Below are 23218 nucleotides of genomic sequence, written 5' to 3'. Positions count from 1 at the left end.
AAACTTGTTTGTATTAAATAGGTTTGTTTTATTTTTTATCCTGGTGTTTGTTTTTTCTACATTTTATTGATATGTGTTTGCTCAGGATTCACATTTTTAATGTTATTACCTATATACATATATATATATAAAACGTGATCACCAGGAAAGCATAAAACACTAAAAGTTTTAAATATAAAACATTAAAAGTTTTAAATATAAAACATTAAAAGTTTTAATAAAAGGAGACCTAGCTTTCGTTGGCTCCTGCCAACATCATCAGGGCGTATACAAGTCAATGGAAGGAAACATTTATAAACAAGCTAGCACCTGCGCTCGACTTCTAGACCGTGTGACAGGTCCTGACCGGCCAATCATTGTACCCATTGTAATCGCTACATAGCTAGTTAATTCATCCTCACGTCACTTATCCATATGCGCATTAACCCCTAATCCCCCATTTCTCCGTGTCTGTAGTTCAGGAGGGTGTTTAGTCTTTCTCCAGTCCAGCATACAACCATCATCACTGGGTTGTTTCCCCTTCCCCTCTTCCTTGGGATGTTCCATGCAAATGAACCTCTTCCCCCCTCCACCCTTTTGACGTCCATCATCATCATTATCGTATTCTCTATTCCGGGATTCCATTCCAAGTATCCTGCATGCACTTTCCTGGAAAACCTCGCTTCAAAAATCAGAACTTTGCGTCAGGCAGGCAGAGAGACATTCGGTATCTGGCTTCTGCAGACAGCCCGACTTCGGAGAAGGCTCGCATTGAACTCAGCGTACCTTTCATCTGCTCCGGCTGCCTCCCTTGCTCGCTCACTCTCCGCCGCCGCTCCGGAAGCAAAATGGCGGCCTGAAGGGGGCGGCAGGGCACAAGCGTGAGATGGCCGACCGGCGGGCTACGAGCCTGCTTTGCGCATGCACGCTCGGCCGGCAGCGATGGCAACCCCGGTCGGCCGCGGTTTTCCCCCGTGGCGCTGCTGCCCCGGGGGCATTGTATGCTGCCTCATTGACTTGTATACGCCCTGATGATGTTGGCAGGAGCCAACGAAAGCTAGGTCTCCTTTTATTAAAACTTTTAATGTTTTATATTTAAAACTTTTAGTGTTTTATGCTTTCCTGGTGATCACATTTTATATTTAATATGAATATACCCAGGAATCACTCCTCTATTTTTAGCATTGTTCTTAATATATATGTATGTATGTATGTATGTATGTATGTCCTTAATGGTTATAAAAATACAAATCCCGGGCATATTTGTTCAATGATGCAATCATTCCAGGTAGAGCAGCGGATCAGGAAGGAAAAGACATTGAGGAAGAGAACATCAATAGGAATGGTTGATGAAAGGCAGGAGCAATATGTTAATCAACAGGTGGGAGGGTTGAAGGAAGGGGGGGGGAAGGATGACAGGAATGGACAACAAAGGGTGTATGAATCTGCAGGCTAGGGAGTTGGAGGAGGGAGATGAGATAGGAACTGGCAACGGAATGCAAAAACGGCAGGCGGACCAGCAGCGCAACAGGACTCATGTATTGCTGAATCAGAGGAGGCACCGTGCATTGGGTAGAGAGGAGGGATTGAGGAGTGTGTTAATGATAACAGCGCAGGGAGGGGGAGACAGCACAAGGATGACGGAGCAGAAAAATACAATGTTAGAGTGCAAAAAAGAGAGGGCGGAACAGTTAAGGCAGTCACAGGCAATCAGAAAGAGTGGCCCTGCTAACGTGCACCAAGTTCCTGCGTTCCAGACCCTCATTCCGGACGATCTAGGACTGTGGCTTGTCAGTTTGTATGTAGGTCTTTGGTTATTCGGGTTTTCTCCCACGTAAAATTGGAAGTGTCTTGGCGATGTTTTGACGAAGTCCCATTCGTCATGTTCAGGCTGGTGTTTTTAGCTTTGTGCTTCGAGGAGCAATGTGTGGTCTTAGCTGTTTCTTCCTTTTAACTGCCAGTGGGGGTATGAACTGATTGGGTGGGAGCCATTGGATTTCTTGTAGACTACGTAGACGACACCTTCATAATCTGGCCACATGGGAAAGAAAAACTGGACAACTTCCTCACACACCGCAATAGCCTACACCCCAAAATACAGTTCACCATGGAAACAGAAGCTAATAACCAACTTCCCTTCCTGGATGTCTTAGTCTACAAGAAATCCAATGGCTCCCTAGGACATACCATCTACCAGAAGAAAACACACACAAACCGCTATCTGCACGCTCTCTCACACCACCACCCAGCACAGTTCAACTCCGTAGCCAAGACACGCTTAGCTGACGAACAACACCTAAAACCCAAACTACACACTCTCACCAATGTACTAACATCCAATGGATTCCAAAGAAATAAGATTACAAACCTAATCCAAAAAGAAACCCCCAAGACAGAGAACAAGAAAACGGCAAAACCCTCCTCCCATACATAAAAGGCACCACAGACAGAATCAGCAAGATCCTCCATAAACACAACATCAAAACAGCATTCTGCACAAACAGAAAAATATCCACCATCTTAAGAAACCCCAAAGACAAAACTGAGTTAGAAAATCAAGGAGTATATGAAATCCCATGCACTGCTTGTCCCAACACATACATCGGACAAACCAACAGAAGAATAAGTGCATGCATTGAAGAACATAAGAACTCAGTCTAAAAAGAGGAACCAACATCTTCCCTGGTCCAACACCTTAAAGTCATAGGACATGAAATTGACTTTAAAAATACCAGAATTATCTCCAAAACTGAACATTTTAATAACAGAATAATCAGAGAAGCCATCGAGATAGAAAAACGCCCACACAGCATGAACAAACGAGATGATACCTCCCGCCTAACAGCCATTTGGAAACCCGCCCTTATTGACAAACGACTCCCTAACACAAAGAACGACACCAGACCCACACTCACTAAAACCACACAGGATGTCACCACCACACATCCACGCAAAAAGCAAACCCAAAGCCACACCGATGATGAGGCACGACCACAAACCAGAAGCCAGACCACAGCTGCATCATTAGCCACTTTAAACCCCTCCAATCCATACATGAAGCAAACTGACACCCACCATGAAGATGAGGCATGACCACAAACGCGAAGCCAAAAAATAGCAAGGCAGCCCACCATCTTAAACCCCCCCTGCAACTCAGACTAACCTGAGCACAACAAAGCCCCCACCCAAACAGAACACTCCCCCAGCCAATCAGAGCACAGCCAACCCCCCAGCCAATCAGAGCACAGCCAACCCCCTAACCAATCAGAATACACCTCCACCCAATCAGAACACAGCCAAGCTCCCACCCAATCAGTTTATACCCCCACTGGCAGTTAAAAGGAAGAAACAGCTAAGACCACCCATTGCTCCTTGAAGCACGAAGCTGAAAACACCAGCCTGAAGATGACGAATGGGACTTCGTCGAAACGTCGCCAAGACACTTCCAATTTTACGCGGGAGAAAACCCGAATAACCAAAGACATATACATATACGTGTGTGTGTGTGTGTGTCTTTGGTTATTAATATATCAATATATATATTCCAGACAATGCCAACAGCAAAGCCTCTGTGCTGCTGTATTTTTTTAAATAAGTAACTTGTATTTATTAAAATACTGCATTGCCTTGATGTAGCATTTTGTTCATACTATTAAAATACTTTATCTTATTAAAGCCAATGAAGCACAAAACAATTCTCTAAGCAATGTTAGTCATACTGAAAAATGCAATGGAATAAATGAACTTTGATTGATATAATAGCATTTAAATACCAGACACTAGAAAGAACTAGAACGAACTAAAGATTACAATTAAAGAAGAACGCTAAGACTTAGCTTACAAATACAACATGAAACAAAATATTTTTACATTGAACATATTGAAGGATATTTTTGAACAAATTATATGATTATATTCTGGATAATGCACAATAAAATGAATGTTGAATAAATATTCAATAAATATTGAATATTAAATAAAGACAGAATAAGGACTTTCAAAACAGGCAGAAAAATTGATTGATATCTAGTTTACATTTCTAATGAGCCTATGCAAAATTTTCAGGGTTTACTTCACAATAGAAGGAAGCTATGGTGTATCTCTTCCTCAGGAGACATTATACTAGAGGCCCCCAACCTTTTGGGCACCAGGGACCAGTTCCGTGGAGAGAGGTTTTTCCATGGACCAAAGGATGTATGGTTTCATGTGCCTCCTCCTCCTCCTCCTCCTCCTCCTCCTCCTCCTCCTCCTTCTTCTTCTTCTTCTTCTCCTCCTCTTCTTCTTCTTCTTCTTCTTCTTGTGCCATATCGTTATCGGACGTTGGCGATCATGTTGGTGATCCTGTTTTTATCAGCAGCCGCACGAAAAAGTGCTGCTGAGTTTTGTCTAAACCAGTCCTTTAGATTTTGAAGCCATGATGTTCTTCTTCTGCCTGGACCTCGTTTGCCTTCAATCTTTCCCTGGAGGATTAAATGGAGTATGCTGTATTTTTCTGGGTGTCGCATCACATGTCCGAAATATTCTAATTTTCGTTTTTTAATTGTTTTGATGATTTCCCTTGGTTTTCCCAGGCGGCTTATCACCTCATTTCTGATCTTGTCAACCCAGCTTATACATAACAGCCGCCTATAAATCCACATTTCAGATGCTTCTAGTCTCTTCAGATGGCCTTTTGTCAGAGACCAACTCTCTATTCCATAGAGCAGGATAGAAAAAATATAACATCTGACAAGCCTGATTTTCAATCTTAGGCTTATGTCGTGACTGCAGAAGACCTTTTTCATTTTGAAGAATGCTGTTCGAGTTTTCTCTATCCTTGTCTTTACTTCAATGGTCATGTCCCAGCTTTCATGTAAATTAGAATGTGCTGCCTGCATTTAGCAAATGGGGCTTTGCTTGTTTGCGCGGACCAGTTTCTGGCATGCTGTGGACCGGTGCCGGTCCACGGACCAGGCATTATACGACCAAAAGGTCCCAGATGATTATCATTCAATTCCCAACCATCACTTGGTGAAGAGGGTGATTGGCCTTCACTTCCAGAAGAAGCAGATTATTTAGGTTGTAGCAAAGCCCAGATGGAACTGGTGCGCCCACCTCTCTTTTGCTTCTTGATTTCTTAGCAGTTTTCAATGCTGTCTACCACGATATCCTTTTGGACCAGCTTCAGGTTTGAGTGGAATGCATTGTTTTATGTTTTCTCTTTTTTTCTCTTTGGCCAAGTTGGTGTTGACAGGTGGGAAGAGATCATACCCATGGCCTCTCACTTGTGGGTTACTGTAGAATTCAATACTTTCTCCCCTTTTGTTTAACATGTACATGAAACTGCTCGATGAGATCATCAAACAGTATGGTGTACTGATGTTACCCAATTATACGTTGCAAGCCCAAATTGAAAGGTGACACTGTTGAAGTCTTGACCCAGTGCCTGGAGGCCATACAGACCTGGATGGGAGGAATAGACTCAGACTCAATCTCGAGAAGAGTCAGGGATTTAGTTTGTTTCACCAACATGGTTCCAAAACTTTCCAATTTGGACATTCACCTTCTGCTTGTAAAGCAAGTGGTAGCTGTCTTTTCACAGGTACATGTAATGCTTCAGCTGTGCTCTTTCCTGAACCGGGAACCACCTCAAATGGTCATACCTACCTGGTCACCTCATGATTGGATTATTGCAATATACTCTACATGGGACTGCCCTTGAAGACTAACTGGAAACTACAGCGGATCGAGAATACAGGAGCATGGACAGTGACAGGGCACCATGTTATGTGAGCATGATTATGCTGATTGCCAGATGATTTCTAGGTGCAATTCAAGGTGCTTGTTATCACTTTTAAAGCCCTTCATGGCATGGGCCCTGACTGTCAGAAGTACCACTTATCTCCCGGTGCCTCTACTAGTCCAGCATAGTAGTTGCACTCCAGGTTCTGTCAATTAAAGAATGTCATCTTGTGGAATCCAGATGCCTACTCTACTGCCTGCTCTCTGCAATGATTCCCCCTCACCACCACCAAAGATCTGTGTCATTCTCACGTTGTTCAAGAAATTATTGAAGGTTGTTTTCCCAGTCCTTGGAGACAAGATGACTATGGATCCCATACATCTTTGTTTTTTTTTTTGTTATGGTCTGCTTTATTTCTTTTTGTATTTTCCTTTTCTGGTCTGTTGTATTTTTTGTGTTTTGGGAGGAGTTAACGGTAAGCAGTCCACAGTTGTTTAGGAATTGGGCAATATTGTGTGTGTGTGTGTGTGTGTGTGTGTGTGTGTGTGTGTGAGAGAGAGAGAGAGAGAGAGAGAGAGAGAGAGAGATGTAATATTATTCTTGGGGATGTTCACCTAGTCCTGAGGACAAATCTCTTTAAGAAGCATAATAAACTATTTTTATGAGATTTGCATTTCAGCAAGTTAAAAATAAGCCAATTAACAAATCGACGCCAACATGCATTTTTGTACTATTTATTCCTATGTTTATTTAGTACAGATTTCCACTGAATATATTGTCACCTTTACCTGGCATCGCAAGACAAAGTAATTCAAATGTTTAAATGAATATAATAATGTTCAAAGGGACTTACCTATCCAGCATTCAAGACGAGCACATGGAGTTGTCTTTACTACATCAGGAGGATCCACACCAACATTCAGGCACAGTACTAAGGCAACACTAACAGTCTTCATCTAGAAAATTAAATAATACATTTTGGTAAGTAATATGTATTAAGATTGATTCCATACCACAGCTGTTTATATTTATAAACACTAAGAAGAAATAAAGGAACCAATACTGAACTTTTGTTTGAATCTGAAAAATTCATTTGAACTACAATATTAACAAATTCTGTTATTCATTTAGGAGATTCATATGGCCTCTTAATTCATTCATGGTGACTCCAGGCAGGTGGCAAAGTTAAGACCCCAAATACAAAAGCCAACACACTCCCACCCCCCTACAACAACATTCAGAAAACCACTTGATGGGCTTGGAATCAGTCTGTGACCCCAAAGCATGCTGACAAAACCATGTCCTCAGGGCCTTTCAAAAGAGTATAAAGGGGGGGGAGGCAATCTTATCTGACTTGCAACTCCAGCAAAACCCCTAAATTATGCACTAGGGCAGTGTAGCCCCATCCAGGACCAAAGGTGGCAATTCTCCATGAACCAAAGAATGCTAAACCCAGAGCCATTTTGTCTTGTTAGGGTTCATGTTAAGCCCATTGTTCCCCATCCATCCTTTAGCAACCTCCAGGCATTGCAAGGAGGAGGCCACAGTATTATTGAACTCACCCATGGGCTGCAATATAGAGCTGTGTATCATCAGCATACTGATATCTCATCCCATGATAATGGATGATCTCACCAGGGGCTTCATGTAGACATTGAACAGAAGCAAATAAAGTACTGAACCCCATGAAAGCCCAAACAGCAGGGGTGAAAGGCCAGACCTCTCATTCTCTATCATTGCCAGCAGGGAGCTCCTAAATCAGGGGTGTCAAACTCAATTTCATTGAGGGCCGCATCAGCATTGCAGTTGCCCTCAGGGGGCTGGGTGGGTGTGGATGGAGTGGATGTGGTCTACTGGGTGGGTGTGGCCAGCTCTACATTGTTCGCGTCAAGAGTGCCTGTGGGGGCCTGGGCAGGAGTAGGATAGAACTGAGGGTCTCTGGCAGAAGGAGGTGGGACCAGGGCAAGTGCCAAGGCATGGTCCACTGGAGGAGCTTCACTGTTCCTCTCCTGCCATGTGGGGGGGGGCTTATGGAGCTAAGACTGAATGCGTTTCAGCATAGATGGCCACCATAAAATTTTACACTGGCTCCCGGCCGGCCTGGGCCAGGGCCAAGGCAGAGGGGGCAATTCCCTCACTGTTTCCAGGATGGCTTTGCGGGCCACATGAAACCACTTCATGGGCCACATCTGGCCCGCGGGCCTTGTGTTTGACATATCTGTCCTAAATGATGTGTTTTTGTCCTTAGTTTCCTTCCTCCCCAAGAGAACAAATTATATTATTTCTACCATCTACTATTTTTGAATTTAAATACATCTCCATGATTGTCTACACTTAAATATGAAATACAATGAAAGAGATGAGTAACCACAGTAATAGTCTAGAAACTGAAGATCATGAATGAAGTGGTCTAACAAGGACCACCAGTTTTAAAGGGCCTTTTTAATGAGTTTTATTGACCTTTCCTTGGTCTTTACCAGCAATTGTATGTAAAATTTTAATTCTGTCTGAATTGTATATTATTACTGCAGATATTTACTGAATTCATTCATTTGTGCTGTTCAAGATTTTATAATGTAAACACCCCCCTGAAAGCTTTAACCATTAAAGGTAGCTGAATCCTAATTTTAAATAAATAAATGAATTATATAAATTAGCTGCAAGTAAAAATAACCTTATTCATCCAACCTATTCAATATATATTCATAGTGCCTGTATTTTTGCCTGAATAAAATATATAAACAGGGATTGTGATAGCAAGAAAGAATAATTTCCTGTGTCCATAGGGAAAGGCTTATGTAATGTGAAGTTGATTTGTTCTTTTAGGGCATTGAAACACTGTTCCATATTCATTAATAATTTAGCAGGTGAATGCACTACTAAAAATATTATCACCATTAGTGAATTTGTTGGAAAGATTGATTTGAATCTTCTGAAACTTCAAATGTAGCATCAGATTTTCTTAAATAAATAACATTTTCTCCAAATACATTTCTATATATGAAGATGGATGCAAGTTGACTTTTTTCAATACTTCAGAATAAAATACAGTCAGGTCAATTTCTACTTATATGACAAAACAAATACAAAAAAGAAGCCGGCACTTGAATTTGCTGATTTCCAATTGCCTTTCATTTTCAAAGATTTGGTTCATTCTTTTTTCTCAAAATATTACACAGCTTGTATGTAATTTTCCTAAACTCTTTCTTCTATAGCCCTTTGTGCAACTCCACAGAAGATTCTGCCAAGCCTCATGGATTAGGCAAGTCCCACTGAAATGCTTTATTAAAAAATAATGATAACACATTATACAAGATTTCCATATCAATAATGCAACATAGCAAACCTTGCTTAAGTGGCTGCCCAGGAAGCAAGCAAAACAAAAAGAGCCTTAATTTCTTTTTATACTAACCCTTAACAGTAATCTCTTAAAATAAACAGCATCTACTTCATGTAGATTTTGAACTAGAGGTCTATCTCAGGCATAAGGAAGGAGTCTTATTCCAGCTCGTTATATATTTTCAGGAATAAATTCAGGGCTGACAGAGAAATCAGAGTGCACTGCTTTGTCCACATCTCCAGACAAACAAACCTAACATCCTCCAAAGATTATTACTGTACACCAGTGGTTCTCAAATAATGGGGCGGGCCCCCCAGGGGGGGCGCGAGGCTCCGTAAAGGGGGGCTCGTTTGACCTCGGCACGTGGACGCACGTGACACACGCAAAGGACACGACTGGATAGACAGTCACGCGGGGGGGCGCGAAATGTTTTCTTCTTCCTAGGGGGGGCATGACAGAAAATAATTGAGAACCACTGCTGTACACCAAGCAGAATAACAGTGTAGTTTTTTTATTGATTCTCAGTACAGTTCTTGCCTCAATAATTCTATACATGAATGTGCTCATAAAGGAGAATGGCATATAGAAATTTGTCTGTTAGGAAAAATGTATACAAAAATGGATGTCCCCTGACAAAAGCCCTTTATTTCTTTTCCTGACCATTCACTGAATATTTTGGTGTCAAAGGGGCATGCTATACTTTTTCTTTAAAATGAACTGGGTCTCCTGAATGATAAGCAGTCTGCATTGCCCAATGATTTTTGGCATAATTTACAAATGAAAAAACTAAAAAAAAATGCTCATTAAATATACCAGTACACATATGTACTGAAAGCAAAGTGACATATGATGATAGGCAATCTTGCAGTTCCATCACATGGAGACACCTTTTATTGTGGAACATCCTAAAACTATTCTATCCTTACATGTAGATGTTACTCATTTAATGACTACAAATTATCAATCTATAAAGATTCTACTTAATTAAACTTTCCAGGTGGTAGAGCATTCACACATGGTAGAGCAACACTTAAGTTCTAGACCTCTCACGCTGGATATATCAAACACCTTAAGTAAGACTGCAAGATGCAAGTGAAGTGATAGGCTCATGACATTTTTTTTCCCTTTATCAAGATAAAACAAATTGGATTATTGTTAAATGAATTTCAACAATGTCTTTAAAAGTACAGAACTTAAAGTAAAAAATAATTATAAAATGTTCATAATTTTAACTAGTTCAAACATATAATTATGGATAATAGTGCTTTTTAATAATATTATAGATTGTTAATGACAATATAGAGAAATACCGTGGTACCTCAGTACTCTACTGTTCCAAACCTCATCGAATATGGTACTCGACACATTTTAATATGAAAATGTTGTCCTGGTACTTGTCATTTGTTTGGTACTCAAAGCGCAGCAACAGGAAGAGGGGGACACACATGAAGTCAGCCATGCCAGGAAGGTCACTGCAAAAGGACATAGGGAATGACCAGAGAGGGCAGGCAGGAAATCGGCCATGCTGGGAAGGTTACTGACATAGGAAAAAGGACAGATGGGAAGTCCTTCTCAGCTGAAAAAAAGGGTCACATGATAAATCACACTGTTTGTATTTATTTTTAGAACTTGATGTGCCTCCCGGAACCAATTAACGAGAAGTACTGATGTACCACTGTAACACTTTTCATTCTAAAATATTATGACAACAAAGACCAATGAACAGAGGAAGGGGAGTGAGTGGAACAGAAGAGACAGAATCCTCACACAAATACTTACCATTCTACCATAGTGATGTATCAAGGGAAAGGATACCTTGTTTTCTTTGCATACAGTGCCTAATAATAGTCTATCTCAAGGATTACATGGAAGCTACTAAAACCAACATGATCTTGCCTACCTATTTTCCAATACAGACTCATCCTGGTTTGATTAAAACATTCTTGGAAACATCATCAACATAAATGGCATTGTATAAGTATGAAATGTATGTAATCTACTACCAAGACAAATTTTAGTCAGGTTTGCATGGTACACAGGGAAGATTCCACTGTTTCCCACAGAAAATTGTTCTATGCACTAGTTAAGCTCAGCACTGTAGCTGGTGATATTAACACTTTTTATTAAAGCTATTAAACAAAAGTGTTTATTTCCTAGAATTACAGTTATTAGCAAAGATTGGAATAATTCAGTGAAACAGTCAGGTATTCTAGCAACTTAAGGGCTGGATTACCTAAACGGAAAGCAAATTCTTTTATAGAAATCCCTATCTCCACAGTCAGACACATGGCTCCTCATTATTTTCCATAATGATCTATAAGAAACAAATTTGGTTGATACCAGCATATATCAAACGCCGTGCCCTCCATATGATCTTATTATGCAGAGCATGGGGAAAACGGTATTGCAAGAGCCTAAAAGAAATTATCATGGAGAGTCAATCACACTGTATAATATCAGCTTGCTCTGGAGCCTCCCTGCAGGCAAAAAATGGAAATACATGAAAACAATTCCTTATATGCTGGAGAGGACCTGCAGTTATGTGTTCTATTTGATAGATTGTATTAAAGCTGGAGGAAATTCTCTAACAGGGTAATACTGTACATTTTCCATATTGGTCACCAAGTACAGTATACTGTATTTTGTTTTATTACGCTTCACTTTATTTAGCTTTGCAGATACTGCATTTTTTACAAGGTCCTGCACCAGCAAAAAGATTACATCTGACTTAAATCTCAGATAATGATTAACGTTTCTTTAGCAATATAGTAATTTTTAATTAAAATATGCACATTGGTTTTGTTTAAATGTACAGCTATTGCACAATTAATGAACTGTAGTCTAGTGTGAACATAATGTTTATATGCACAGGGAAGCACAAAAAAATGTGTGATTTATTTTATTGCAATATTTGATTTATTGAGATGATCTAGAATTAAACCCCCTATATCTTTGAGATATGCCTGTAGATATCTTAACTAAACCTATAAATATACTCTATAGCCAAAAAAGTGAAGAAGACTAGCTGTCATCTGTGAAGCTAATAGTATTCAGATATATGTGAAGATTCAGTAATTGTCAAGAAGAGAAAGAGTAATAGTTAGTCAAAGAATATTTGAAAAAAATACAATATCAAACAAACACAAATTTAAGCCTAATAGTACTAATGTGTCATCATTAGCATTAGTAAGCAGAACTAGACATTTCTTGTACAAGTACATAAATGGCTTGTAATTCAATATTGCTAATCATCAGTTACTTTTTACTCCCTCATTCAAAGGTAAGCATGCAAAGAAAACCTTTTTAATCCATTCATTTATGTACCTACATTCAAATGAAGCTCCATCATATACATAAAGACGTACGATGGTCTATGTACTTGCTAGAATAATTCCGGTCATTTATAAAAAGATAAAATAATTTTTATTGTATTAAAGATATAAATACGTAGAGAACTTTCAGATAATATTTTCTTTTTATTTGGGTTTTGCACATTTGTATTATCAGTATTAAATTATAAAGATGAAAAGCCAACTGGGTTTATACCCCTAGCTTGTCCAGGGCTTCTAATTCAATGTTAATAATAACAACAAAATCTGGTCAAACATATGACATATCAATTGTAGGGAAAGGAAACTCAAGACCTAAATATCAGCAAGTCTGTCAAGTGATCAAAAAAGTGATTTTTTTGTAAAAAAATGAACCATTCCATGAGCATTAATTACATAATTCTTCTCTGCAAAATTCTATAAGGGAGGGGAGAACCCTTCTCCGATGAATATTTTTGTAAACATAATTCACCAATCCCACACCTATAAAATAGAAAACCACCTGTATCTCTGTATCCCTTGGGTATTCATTAAGATGCACAACATCAGAACAAGGGAAAAAAACTTGAAAGCAAAGCCGGAGCTCCAAAATGTATAATTTATAAAGTAAGTGAAAAACTAGAACACATTGAAAAGATATTGTTTTGAATGCCTGGAAAGACTGAATGGAGAGAATCCCTAGTGCTTTCAGAGTAAAAATGTTACGGTCTTTACCATCTCCTTCAGCTTCTAACCATTATCTTTCTATCAAATGCAAACTGATGTATCCCAAAATGAATGAACGAATTCATTAATTAATTTATTGGTGCCCATCCTATCTCACGGTAACTCTGGGCAGCTTACAATCATAAAATATAAAAACTGTATAAGCTAAAAGACATAAATAAATTAATACAAAAAGCCAAACTGCAGCCCAATTAAAGATGGGGAAGGCAGGAGCAGGATGCAGGGGGAGATTGTCAATCAAAATGCATTACTTAATATGAATACAGTGAAACTTCCTCAATCCTGAATTTTTGATAACAAGATATTAAACGATGTTTTCTAGGATAGAGAAAGAGATCAGAGCAGATTCAATACTCAGATTCTTACTATTTCACAAAAATTCCTATCAAGCTGAAAAGACTTCAGGGAAAATGGGAAACTGTTTCAGAGATATTCCAGTTTTTCAGCATTTAAAATACAAGTAAAACAGTCAAAATCTTCCTTCCTTCCTTCCTTCCTTCCTTCCTTCCTTCCTTCCTTCCTTCCTTCCTTCCTTTCTTCATGTGCCACTTATCTTGTCTAGTGATGACAATGTACTGAAGTCTGGCCAATGGGGGTACACATATAATACTGGACATAACAACCAGACCAATTCCAATACCATTATATTACTTTTTCCTCTAACTAGTTTCATCTTTGAATTTCTTGAATGTTGAATGTCAGAAAGCTAGTTCATACCATTGTGAAAATGGGGAAGCAGATACTATAGCCAGATTTATTTATTTTTTTAGTGCAATTTGATGTGTTTGACAATTTTGCCAAAAGGGAAGAAGATTTTTCTAAGTACACTTCAAAGGATTATCTTTCTCTTTAGATAGATGAATACCACTTTGGTGGGCAGCTTAATGAGGACATGAAAGGAGTCCCCAATTGGGTGTCCTCCAGTCAACGGTGATGTCACCTGCTAATTCTTTCAACCTGGAAGCACTTCAGTGCTCCCAACAAGACTATAGTACTAAACAAATGAGCCTGTTCCCTAAAAACACAAAGGAATCTCTTTTTTGCACATCCTTCAGAATCTCAAGCAGGATTAATGAGAATAAAGAAATCCTTTGACTCCAAAAACGAAAAGCATTTTGTTGAGAGTCTGCTGTCAATTCAATAACCTTTGCTCCTGCAAATCTCTGGCCCAATTATAGTTTGATATTTTGCTTTTCTTGGAGTTTAGATTAAATTTTATCAGTTTGGTGCCTTATTATATATTGCTTTGAATCTGATGATAACTGCCTTGAACCTTCCATTTAAGAATGAAAAAGTAGAACTGAAAGAAAAGCAATCTACAAACCATAATGGAGAAGGCAGGTGCCTATTTGAGCTAGCATTCTATTTCAACCATGGCCAGTCAGATGTCTCTGGGAAGCCCAGAAAGAAGACCGAAATATCAGTGTGTCTTCTGTTTTCCTGCAGCTGTATTGAGAGAATTATGGCCCCTAACATACGTAACGATTACAGTTAGTAACCACTGGTATTTTATCCTCCATGATTTTACCCAAACTCTTTTTATAGAATTGCATAGCATAAAAAATGGGTGTGATATTTCAAGCACTCATGGTGAGGAAATATCACTCTAGTTTTTTCTAGTATCGTACACTCCATTTTCTGAATTTTCTTCACATTTCTATTATTGTGCACATTAATGTAAAATTACATATCAAGAGACTTTTGAATTGCATGCATATTTATAACCATCTACCCAAAGCAACATAAGTAATCATCATTAAAATATTGTTATTCTATTTTAGCTCGGGAAATGGCTAAATATGAAATAATTGTAATGAATGTATAACTGTAAAAGCAACTGTGACTTGGGATATCCAAGTTCAGATTCACCCTCACTAAGTGATTTTGAACTGGTCACAGCCCAACCCACAAGGTTTTGCTGTGAGGATAAAATAAAACAAAACAATCATTTCAGGCACTTAGAGCTCCTGGGAAAAAATGGATGAATATTCTATTATTGCACGGTTTTATTTATTTCAACAAATATATTTCTATCCTGCCACAATCAAAAAGACATTTGGCAGCTTACAGAGAGTATAAACCTAGCAAATAAATAACCGAAAAAATGCATACAAAGAACTATTTTTCCAATATTTTATTCATTCAACTGATCTAAAAATATCCATTTTCTGTACATTTGATCAAATGAAGAATTCAGGGATAATTTGCATTTCTTAAGCTCATAAAACAAAATAGATCTGCCAAAGAAATATATATCCCAACACAGCAAATATGGAAACAAAAAAAGAGAGCATTTGTTGATCAGTATAACTACTAATATACAAATACTAAGGTCTAGGAATAAAATTCAAACTATTGTATCAAGATGTTTTATAACATGCTCATGTTACTTCTACTATTAAACACAAATCTGAGCTCATAAAATAAAGCAGGATATAAATTTAGCAAATTAGGAAAAAAGATTAGCAATCCAAACCATTGTTAATGTCAATCCATAGATGAAATGGGGCGTTGTCTTACCTGAACGCCTTTTCTCAGCAGGATGATGTAGAGTCCAAATGGATGGGTTCTATGACGGCCTTCCTGCCTGGCAGACTGGGTAAAAACTTCGGCCACACCCCTTCCTTTGGGCGTGACCCCAGTTTTGACTTAGGCGAGAAACTTTGTTGGAATTAACATTGCAGCTCTTTATTATATCTTTATTATATCCCTGCCTAGACCTATCCTCTGGGTGGGCTTGGACTCTACATCATCCTGCTGAGAAAAGGCGTTCAGGTAAGACAACGCTCCTTCTCCAGCAGGATGACTGTAGAGTCCAAATGGATGGGACATACCAAAGCCCTCATGTCCCCCTGGGAGGGAATGTCTAGGCTACCGAACTCTGAGCAGATACGACCTGTTGAAGAACTCTTCTGCCAAAGGCCGCGTCTGCTGCTGCTAGGGAGTCTAAACGGTAATGTCGAATGAAAACCGAAGGTGAGGACCAGGTTGCGGCCCTGCAAATCTCTTCCACCGGAGCTTGCGTTAGCCACGCCGCAGATGTGGCTGCGCTCCGAGTTGAGTGGGCAGTCACCTGAGTGGGTGCTGGCAAATCCTGTGAGACGTAGGTCTGCGCTATGCAGGCTCTGATCCACCTGCCTATGGTGGAAGAAGATACCTTCTTTCCCATAGTTGATGGTTGAAAGGACACAAATAATGCTTCAGTCTTTCGGAAAGCCGAGGTGCGTTTCACGTAGAAACACAGTGCTCTCCGTACGTCTAGCTTGTGCCATCTGTGTTCTAGCCTATGTTTGGGTCTTGGACAGAAATCAGGAAGCGTAAGTTCCTGAGATCTGTGAAAGATGCTATTTACCTTCGGGATGAAGGTTGGGTCTGGTCTAAGAACGACCCTGTCTTTGAAAAAGGTACACAGATCCTTCCTTACTGACAGTGCTGCTAGTTCTGAGATTCTTCTTGCTGAAGTAATTGCCACAAGGAAAGCTACCTTCAGTGATAGGTGATGGAGTGAGCATGTTTCAAGAGGTTCGAAGGGTGCTGATGTCAAGGCTAGAAGGACCTTAGGCAGGTTCCAGGACGGGTACCTGTGTATGACTGGGGGCTTTGTGTTAGATGCCCCTTTTAAAAAGGCATTAATAGCTGGATGCTGTGCTAGGGAAGTTAAGTTGTCGCAGGAGAGTACAGTTGAGAGGGCCGATATCTGTCTGCGGATAGTATTGACTGACAGGCCCTTATTAAGACCCTCCAATAGGTAATCTAGGATATTAGGGATAGATACTGCGGTCGGGTCTAGGTGAAGCGAAGCGCACCACCTACAAAATCCCTTCCATGTAGCGTCGTAAATCCTATTAGTGGACGCTCTTCGTGATGCCTGTATGATCGATATCACCCCTGCAGAATAAAATTGTTTAGTTAAGCTTTGCCGCTCAAATGCCAAGCGGCTAGTTGTAGCCACTGGGGGTCTGGGTGTACGAGCTTGCCCTGACTGAGTTTTACCCTGTCCGGGGAATCCTCCACGGAGGTGATATCGAAAGGTCCACGAGGTCGGCAAACCACGGGCGCCGTGGCCAGTGAGGGGCAATGCAGACCATTTCTGCGCCCTCCACGATCATCTTGCGTATGGTTGCCGGTATTAGTGGCAGCGGTGGGAAGGCGTACAGGAGTTGCGCCGGCCACCGGCACCTGAGAGCATCCGTTCCCTCCGATCCCGGGGACGGGAATCTGGAGAAGAACCTGGGGAGTTGTGTGTTCTTGTGGTTGGCAAATAGATCTAGGTGCGGTTGTCCGAACCTCCGGGAGATCTCCTCGAAGAGAGCCGGGTCCAGACGCCATTCCGACTGGTCCACCTTGGCTCTGCTCAGGGAGTCTGCCTGGGTGTTTGTCTCCCCTGAGATGTGTTCCGCTCTGATGGAACTCACATTGGCTTCTGCCCACCGAGCCAGAGCCAATGCTTCTTTCATTAGTTCCACTGATCTCGTTCCTCCCTCCTTGTTTACATGTGCCTTGGCTGCTACGTTGTCTGTTAGTACGAGGACGTGCCTCCTCGTTACTAGGTGTGAGAAATGGCGGAGGGCCAGGTGTATGGCCCGGAGCTCTAGCCAGTTGATGCTGTATGACAGGTCCTTCTGTCCCCACTGGCCCTGTGCTATCTGTGTTCCCAGGTGGGCTCCCCATCCGAACAGGCTCGCGTCTGTCGTGAGTGTGACCCTGTTCGGTTCCCTGAATATGCTCCCCTTGAGTGTCGTGGGGGATAGCCACCATTTTAGTGATTTCATCACCTGTGCTGGTACCAGCACACTCCTGTTGGAGGTGCTGAGGTTCCTCCTCTGGTAGGGTAGGAGGAACCACTGCAACTCCCTCGAGTGTAGCCTTGCCCATGGGATGATGCCCATGCAAGATATCATCTTCCCCAGGAGCTTCGAGAGTTGTAGCAAGGGCACTCTCCTGATCTTTTGAATTTGGTGGATTAGCTTGGATATGCTGATCAGTCGCTCCTGGGAAAGGAATACCCTGCACTGTGACGTGTCTATCACCGCGCCCAGGTGTTGCAGTCTCCTTGAGGGAATGAGGTGGCTCTTGTTTAGATTGACCGAGAATCCGTGCCCCTGTAGGGTTCGGATTGTGGTCTTGAGATCTGCCCTTGCTTGTTCCCGAGATCTGGACTGGATCAAGATGTCGTCCAGATAAAACTGGACGCGAACCGGGATCAACCTGAGATGGGCCGCCAGTACAGCTAAGATCTTTGTGAATACCCTTGGTGCTGACGACAGTCCGAAGGGTAATGCCCTGTATTGGTAATGTCGCCCCGCGTAGGTAAATCTGAGGAATTTCCAGTAGCTGGGGTGGATGGGGATGTGTAGGTACGCCTCTGTGAGATCTATTGAGGATAGTAGATCGTCTTCCCTGACGCTGGCTAGTATGGACTTTAGGGAGTGCATCTTGAACCTCCTGTACTTTATGAAATAGTTCAGGCCCTTCAGGTCCAAGATTGCTCTCCACCCTCCTGATGTCTTTGGGATAACGAAGAGGATAGAATAAAATCCTCTTCCTTCCTCTTCCTTTGGTACCTTCTCTATGGCTTGAATTGACAGGAGGTGAGCTATGGCCGAAGTTATCAGCCTTGTCTTGTGTGCTCTTCTGGAGATGGGACATCTGATGAACCGGTTTGGAGGGGGAGAACAGAAGTCTAAGGTCAGGCCATGCCTGATCGTTTCCAGGACCCAGGCGTCGGTAGTGGTCTGTTCCCAGACCTCGGTGAAATTTCCTAACCGACCCCCGATGGGTGTATCCTGTTTGGCGTCACTTGGTACGCTTAAAGGATCTGCCTCCCGCTCCTCTATATGGGCGTCTGGACTGGAACTGGCCCCTGGCTCCCGGGCTTTGGCGATCCTGGGTTCGATCCTGTCTCGGGTAGAAGGATCGTGAGCCTCTGGACCAGTCCCAGGATTGCCCTGATCGAAAGGGCTGCCTCCATTCCCAGGGGCTTCCTGGGCGGGAGCCCTGCCTCCGGAAGTCCTGACTGCCTCTCCTGTCTAACTTCTTTGATGGATGTACTAGGATTTTTTTCTTGTCTCTGCCTTCGCTGACATGTGGATCCAGAATGGAACCAAATAGGGCCTCTCCACTGTATTTGGACGTCGAGAGACGCCATTTGGACCTCAGGTCTGTCTTCCAGTTTTTGAGCCACAGTAGCCTACGCGAGGCCACTGTGGCCGCAATGGATCTTGCCGCATACTTTGTTGCGTACAGTGAAGCGTCAGACATGAACTGAGAGGCCGCGAGGAGTTTGGCCAATGTCTGGTGTACTCTGACCTGGTCTGGAGGCACCGTGCCCTGCAGTTCCCTCAGCCACATGATGCAGGCCCTCGCGAAGAATGATGATGAGGTGGCTGCTCTGGCCGCCCAGGCTGCAGCCATGTGGGAACGCCGGAAGGAGTGTTCAAATTTCTTCTCCTCAGGTTTCAAGACCTCCGCCATGTCTCCTGGAATCGCGGAGGTAGAGAATAATGAGATCAAGGGGTTATCTACAGTGGGAACCTCTAACATGTTAGAGAAGGAGGGAGATAGGTTGAAAAGCTTCCTCTCCGCGCTGTTAGGTGCCGGCGGGCTTGCAAGTGAGGACCATTGTTCCTCCAGCGTGGTCATGAAGACCTCCGCACATGGAATGTACTTGTCCTGTGGGACCTTTTTGGCAAATAGAGGGTTGGCCTCCTTGCTTGTCGATGGCCTCTCATCCTGTACTGATGTTAGGCTGACTGTGGAAACTGCCTTTATCAGGAGTGATTTTAGGAGCGCTGGGTTAAAGAGGCCAGAGGCTCAGGTGCGGTTTCCTCGTCCTCCGATAGGGGCATGTCTGACATGTCAAGATCTACTGAGTCACCCTCTCCTAGTTGAGAGGAAGATTCAGAGATGTTGGTAGGGGGTGGCCTAGCTCGTCCCTTACGGGGTGTGTGAAAGGCCACTTGCCCTTTGGAAGCCATGAATTGGGAGAATGCATCCTGCATGAATGCCTGAAATTGTGCCGACCATATGTTCCCCTGCGCTTTGTCGCTGGGGTGAGGCGCTGGAGTGTGGTCGGGTGAGGGAGAAGAAGCTGGTGAGGAGGGATTGGAGGAATCTAACTGTTCAGTTTCCCCAGGAGGAGACCAAGTCTTGAGCACTTCCTCGGCAGTAGGTTCTGTGCTGGGTGCCGCCACTGGGACAGGGGAAACCAAATTTGTCCCATTGGCATTGGTTCTCTGTGCCCTGCTAATTTGTCTTTCTAAAGCCAAATGTCTCCTCAAAGCCTCTCGCTCAGCCGTTTTAGACTGTCCCTTCTGAGTAAGGTGCTTTGTTTTAGCTTTCTTCTTCCCCCCCACCTCTGATTCAGAGGATCTGCGTTTTCGCTGCTGTTGTGGGGGGGACAATTGAGGGACCTGTGTGACTGAATACGAGACATTGTCTGCCATTGTGCCAGACACCCCGAGTAGGAAATGCCTGGGATGGGGGAATGAGGTACGCAGATCAGAGGCAGATGCTTGGGACTGTGCCCTCCTCTGCCTATACAAACAATGGCCGGACAGACAGGATTCTTTGGACAGAAGATCCTGCCAGGCAGTGACTAAAGGCCACTATAGGAACAGTTAGGGAAGAATATTCCTCCTCACCTCCTCACCTAGTCCAGACAAGGTGCAATTTATATCTCTCTCTCTCTCCCCCAGTCTGTGGCTGTGGCAACAGACCACGATAGGAAAACGGTTCTTTTTGCTTTCCCTCTTCCTTCCTCTGTCTCAATTTCCTTGGGTAACCTCAGATCCTTGCAAGGGAAAAAACCCTTTGTTTGCCGGAAAATGGAGTCCGGGTGATGGCCCCGCCCCCAAGGGGAAACGGCGGGAAGATCAATTTCCAAAATGGCGAATGGGGAAGAAGCCACACCTCCCAATGGAAGCCCGGGAATCCACGAGGTTCAAAAACAATGGCGGATCCTGATTTTTACAATCAGGAAGACTCCTCTAGTCATGAGGGGGCTGCGCCTTTCCTCTGGATAGAAGGAAATTCGGCGCCGGCTTTGCTCTTGCCGCGTTGTCTATCGCGCCGCTCAGCTGATCGCAGCCGAGCGGCGACCTGGTTTGCCGCTTCCCGCGCGGCTCAGCTGTTTCGCGCCGAGCGGCGCTCAGCTCCCTCGGCCAGGCTGCTCAGCTGTTGGGAGGGCCCGGGGGGCTGTGCGCAACCCGGTGAGATCCCCCGCGCCAAACAGCTGCTCGGCGGGCCGGAAGAAAGGGTGAGCGATCCGGCCCGTTCCGAGCCTCCCCAGCTAGCCCCACTCACGAGTCCGCCGATCCTGGCTGCCTCTCTCAGTTCTAATCGCTGCCAGGAAGTTTCTCTTGTAAAGGGATGAAGAGGGGATTCCTTTTTTCTGTTTTCTTTGAGTTTAAATTCGTTTGGTTCTGAGAGCTGCCTCTCGCACTTGTACCAGGCTTCGAGACTGAGTCAAATCTGGGGTCACGCCCAAAGGAAGGGGTGTGGCCGAAGTTTTTACCCAGTCTGCCAGGCAGGAAGGCCGTCATAGAACCCATCCATTTGGACTCTACAGTCATCCTGCTGGAGAATTATAGTTTATCATTTAACCAGCAATTTCCTCTAGGAAAGAATATTGCCAGATTTAGAATTCAAGATACAATAAAAGAGCGAGGAACTCCAAATATCATAATCAACTATTCATTCTAATATTTGTCCACTTGAATCCGTCTTCAATTTCTACTAACCAATTTGAAGCTTCAGAAGCCAGTGAGAATGATGCTATTGAGAATTCTCAAATGATACAAAAATGCCAGGATTTGCACAAGAATCTCTATCATAAGTGCCTGCTTTTCTGACCAAATGTTATTACCAGATTTTAAGTAAGTTCAAGGAGCCCGGGGCACATAAAGACTTTAAAATCTAGGTGAAGTCTATGAATAGAAGGAAAGAAAAGGTGGAATGCAGAGACATTAAAAGATCTTGCAGCATCAGGGGTTATACATAAGGGACAGTGTCAGCTTTCAATGCCTCTGAAATTTGACAGCAGAAACTTGATGGCATACATTTGTTCCTGTTTGCTTTAACAGTGCAGTCCAGAAAATCTGAGCCCTTTTCCCTAATACTTACCAACTTATAGACATGTTTAACTAAACCCATAGTGAAATTTGAAATACAGGTAGTCCTCGACGTACGACCAAGATTGAGACCAAAATTTATGTGGCTAAATGAGAAATTTGTTAAATGAGTTTTGCCCCATTTTATGGCTTTTCTTCCCATATTTGTTAAGTAAATCACTTCAATTGCTAGGTTAGTAACACAAATGTTAAGTGAAATCTGGCTTCCCCATTTACTTTGCTTGTCAGAATGTCCCAAAAGGGGATCACATGACCCTGGGACACTGCAAGTGTCATAAATATGAACCAGCTGTCAAGCATCCGAATGTAAATCACATGACCATGGGGATGAAAAATGTGTCATGACCGTTTTTCACACGTATGACTGCATAAGTGGGAAAAATGATCATGTCACATTTTTCAATGTTCTCATAACTTCAAACGGTCACTAAACGAACTATTGTAAGTCGAGCACTACCTGTAAGAGACTTTTGATAAATAATCATTATTTGACCCAGTTCTGTAATCAGTACAACACACTCTTTAGCTGTAATAGTCTGCAAGCCTACATGCAAATACAATATAAGTTATATACTTCATCTTTTAAAAAAAAAACTTGTAAATCTTCATGTCCAATTATTTGAAATATTGCTTTATACATGCATGAATCTATTGACCTGAAGCAGCCACAACTTTCCCCATATCGGGAGATAAGGATCCTAAATTTTGGACACATGCTATACATTAGCCAATTTGAGATGACTCAGCTAAGAGGAATTTTTCCCCCAAATCAAACATTGCAATATAATATAATATAATAAATATAATACAATATTATACAGAATTAAATATGAATTTCATTTTTCTTGTAATAGTCACAGTAACTATTAAATGCTAGTATATCTTGAAATGAATGATTTCTGAAAACCTTTACCATCAAGGGTGAAAACAAAGGCAAATAACATCTACTTATAACTAAGATATTAATTTCATTGAATCATATTTATTAATT

The 23218-nt window shown here is 42.2% G+C and overlaps 1 protein-coding gene across 3 annotated transcripts in view; it reads right to left on the bottom strand.

Moving 5' to 3' along the window:
• The window catches only part of RPTOR (regulatory associated protein of MTOR complex 1), a 425821-nt gene that overhangs the window by 379301 nt on the left and 23302 nt on the right, over nt 1-23218 (bottom strand). For 2 of the 3 annotated variants that reach the window (XM_039346112.1, XM_039346121.1), the window contains exon 2: nt 6555-6657. In XM_039346112.1, coding sequence (XP_039202046.1) covers nt 6555-6657 — 103 coding nt within the window. Of the gene's footprint in view, nt 1-6554; nt 6658-23218 lie in introns of those variants that run through there. The other variant, XM_039346131.1, reaches the window with a different exon arrangement.

Source organism: Crotalus tigris, unplaced genomic scaffold (assembly GCF_016545835.1).
Source record: "Crotalus tigris isolate CLP2741 ecotype Arizona unplaced genomic scaffold, ASM1654583v1 scf7180000017551.9496454, whole genome shotgun sequence".
In the NCBI taxonomy this organism is placed as follows: Eukaryota; Metazoa; Chordata; class Lepidosauria; order Squamata; family Viperidae; genus Crotalus; species Crotalus tigris.
The sequence above is the reverse complement of the archived record's forward strand: the minus strand, read 5'-3'. Positions and strand labels throughout refer to the sequence as shown.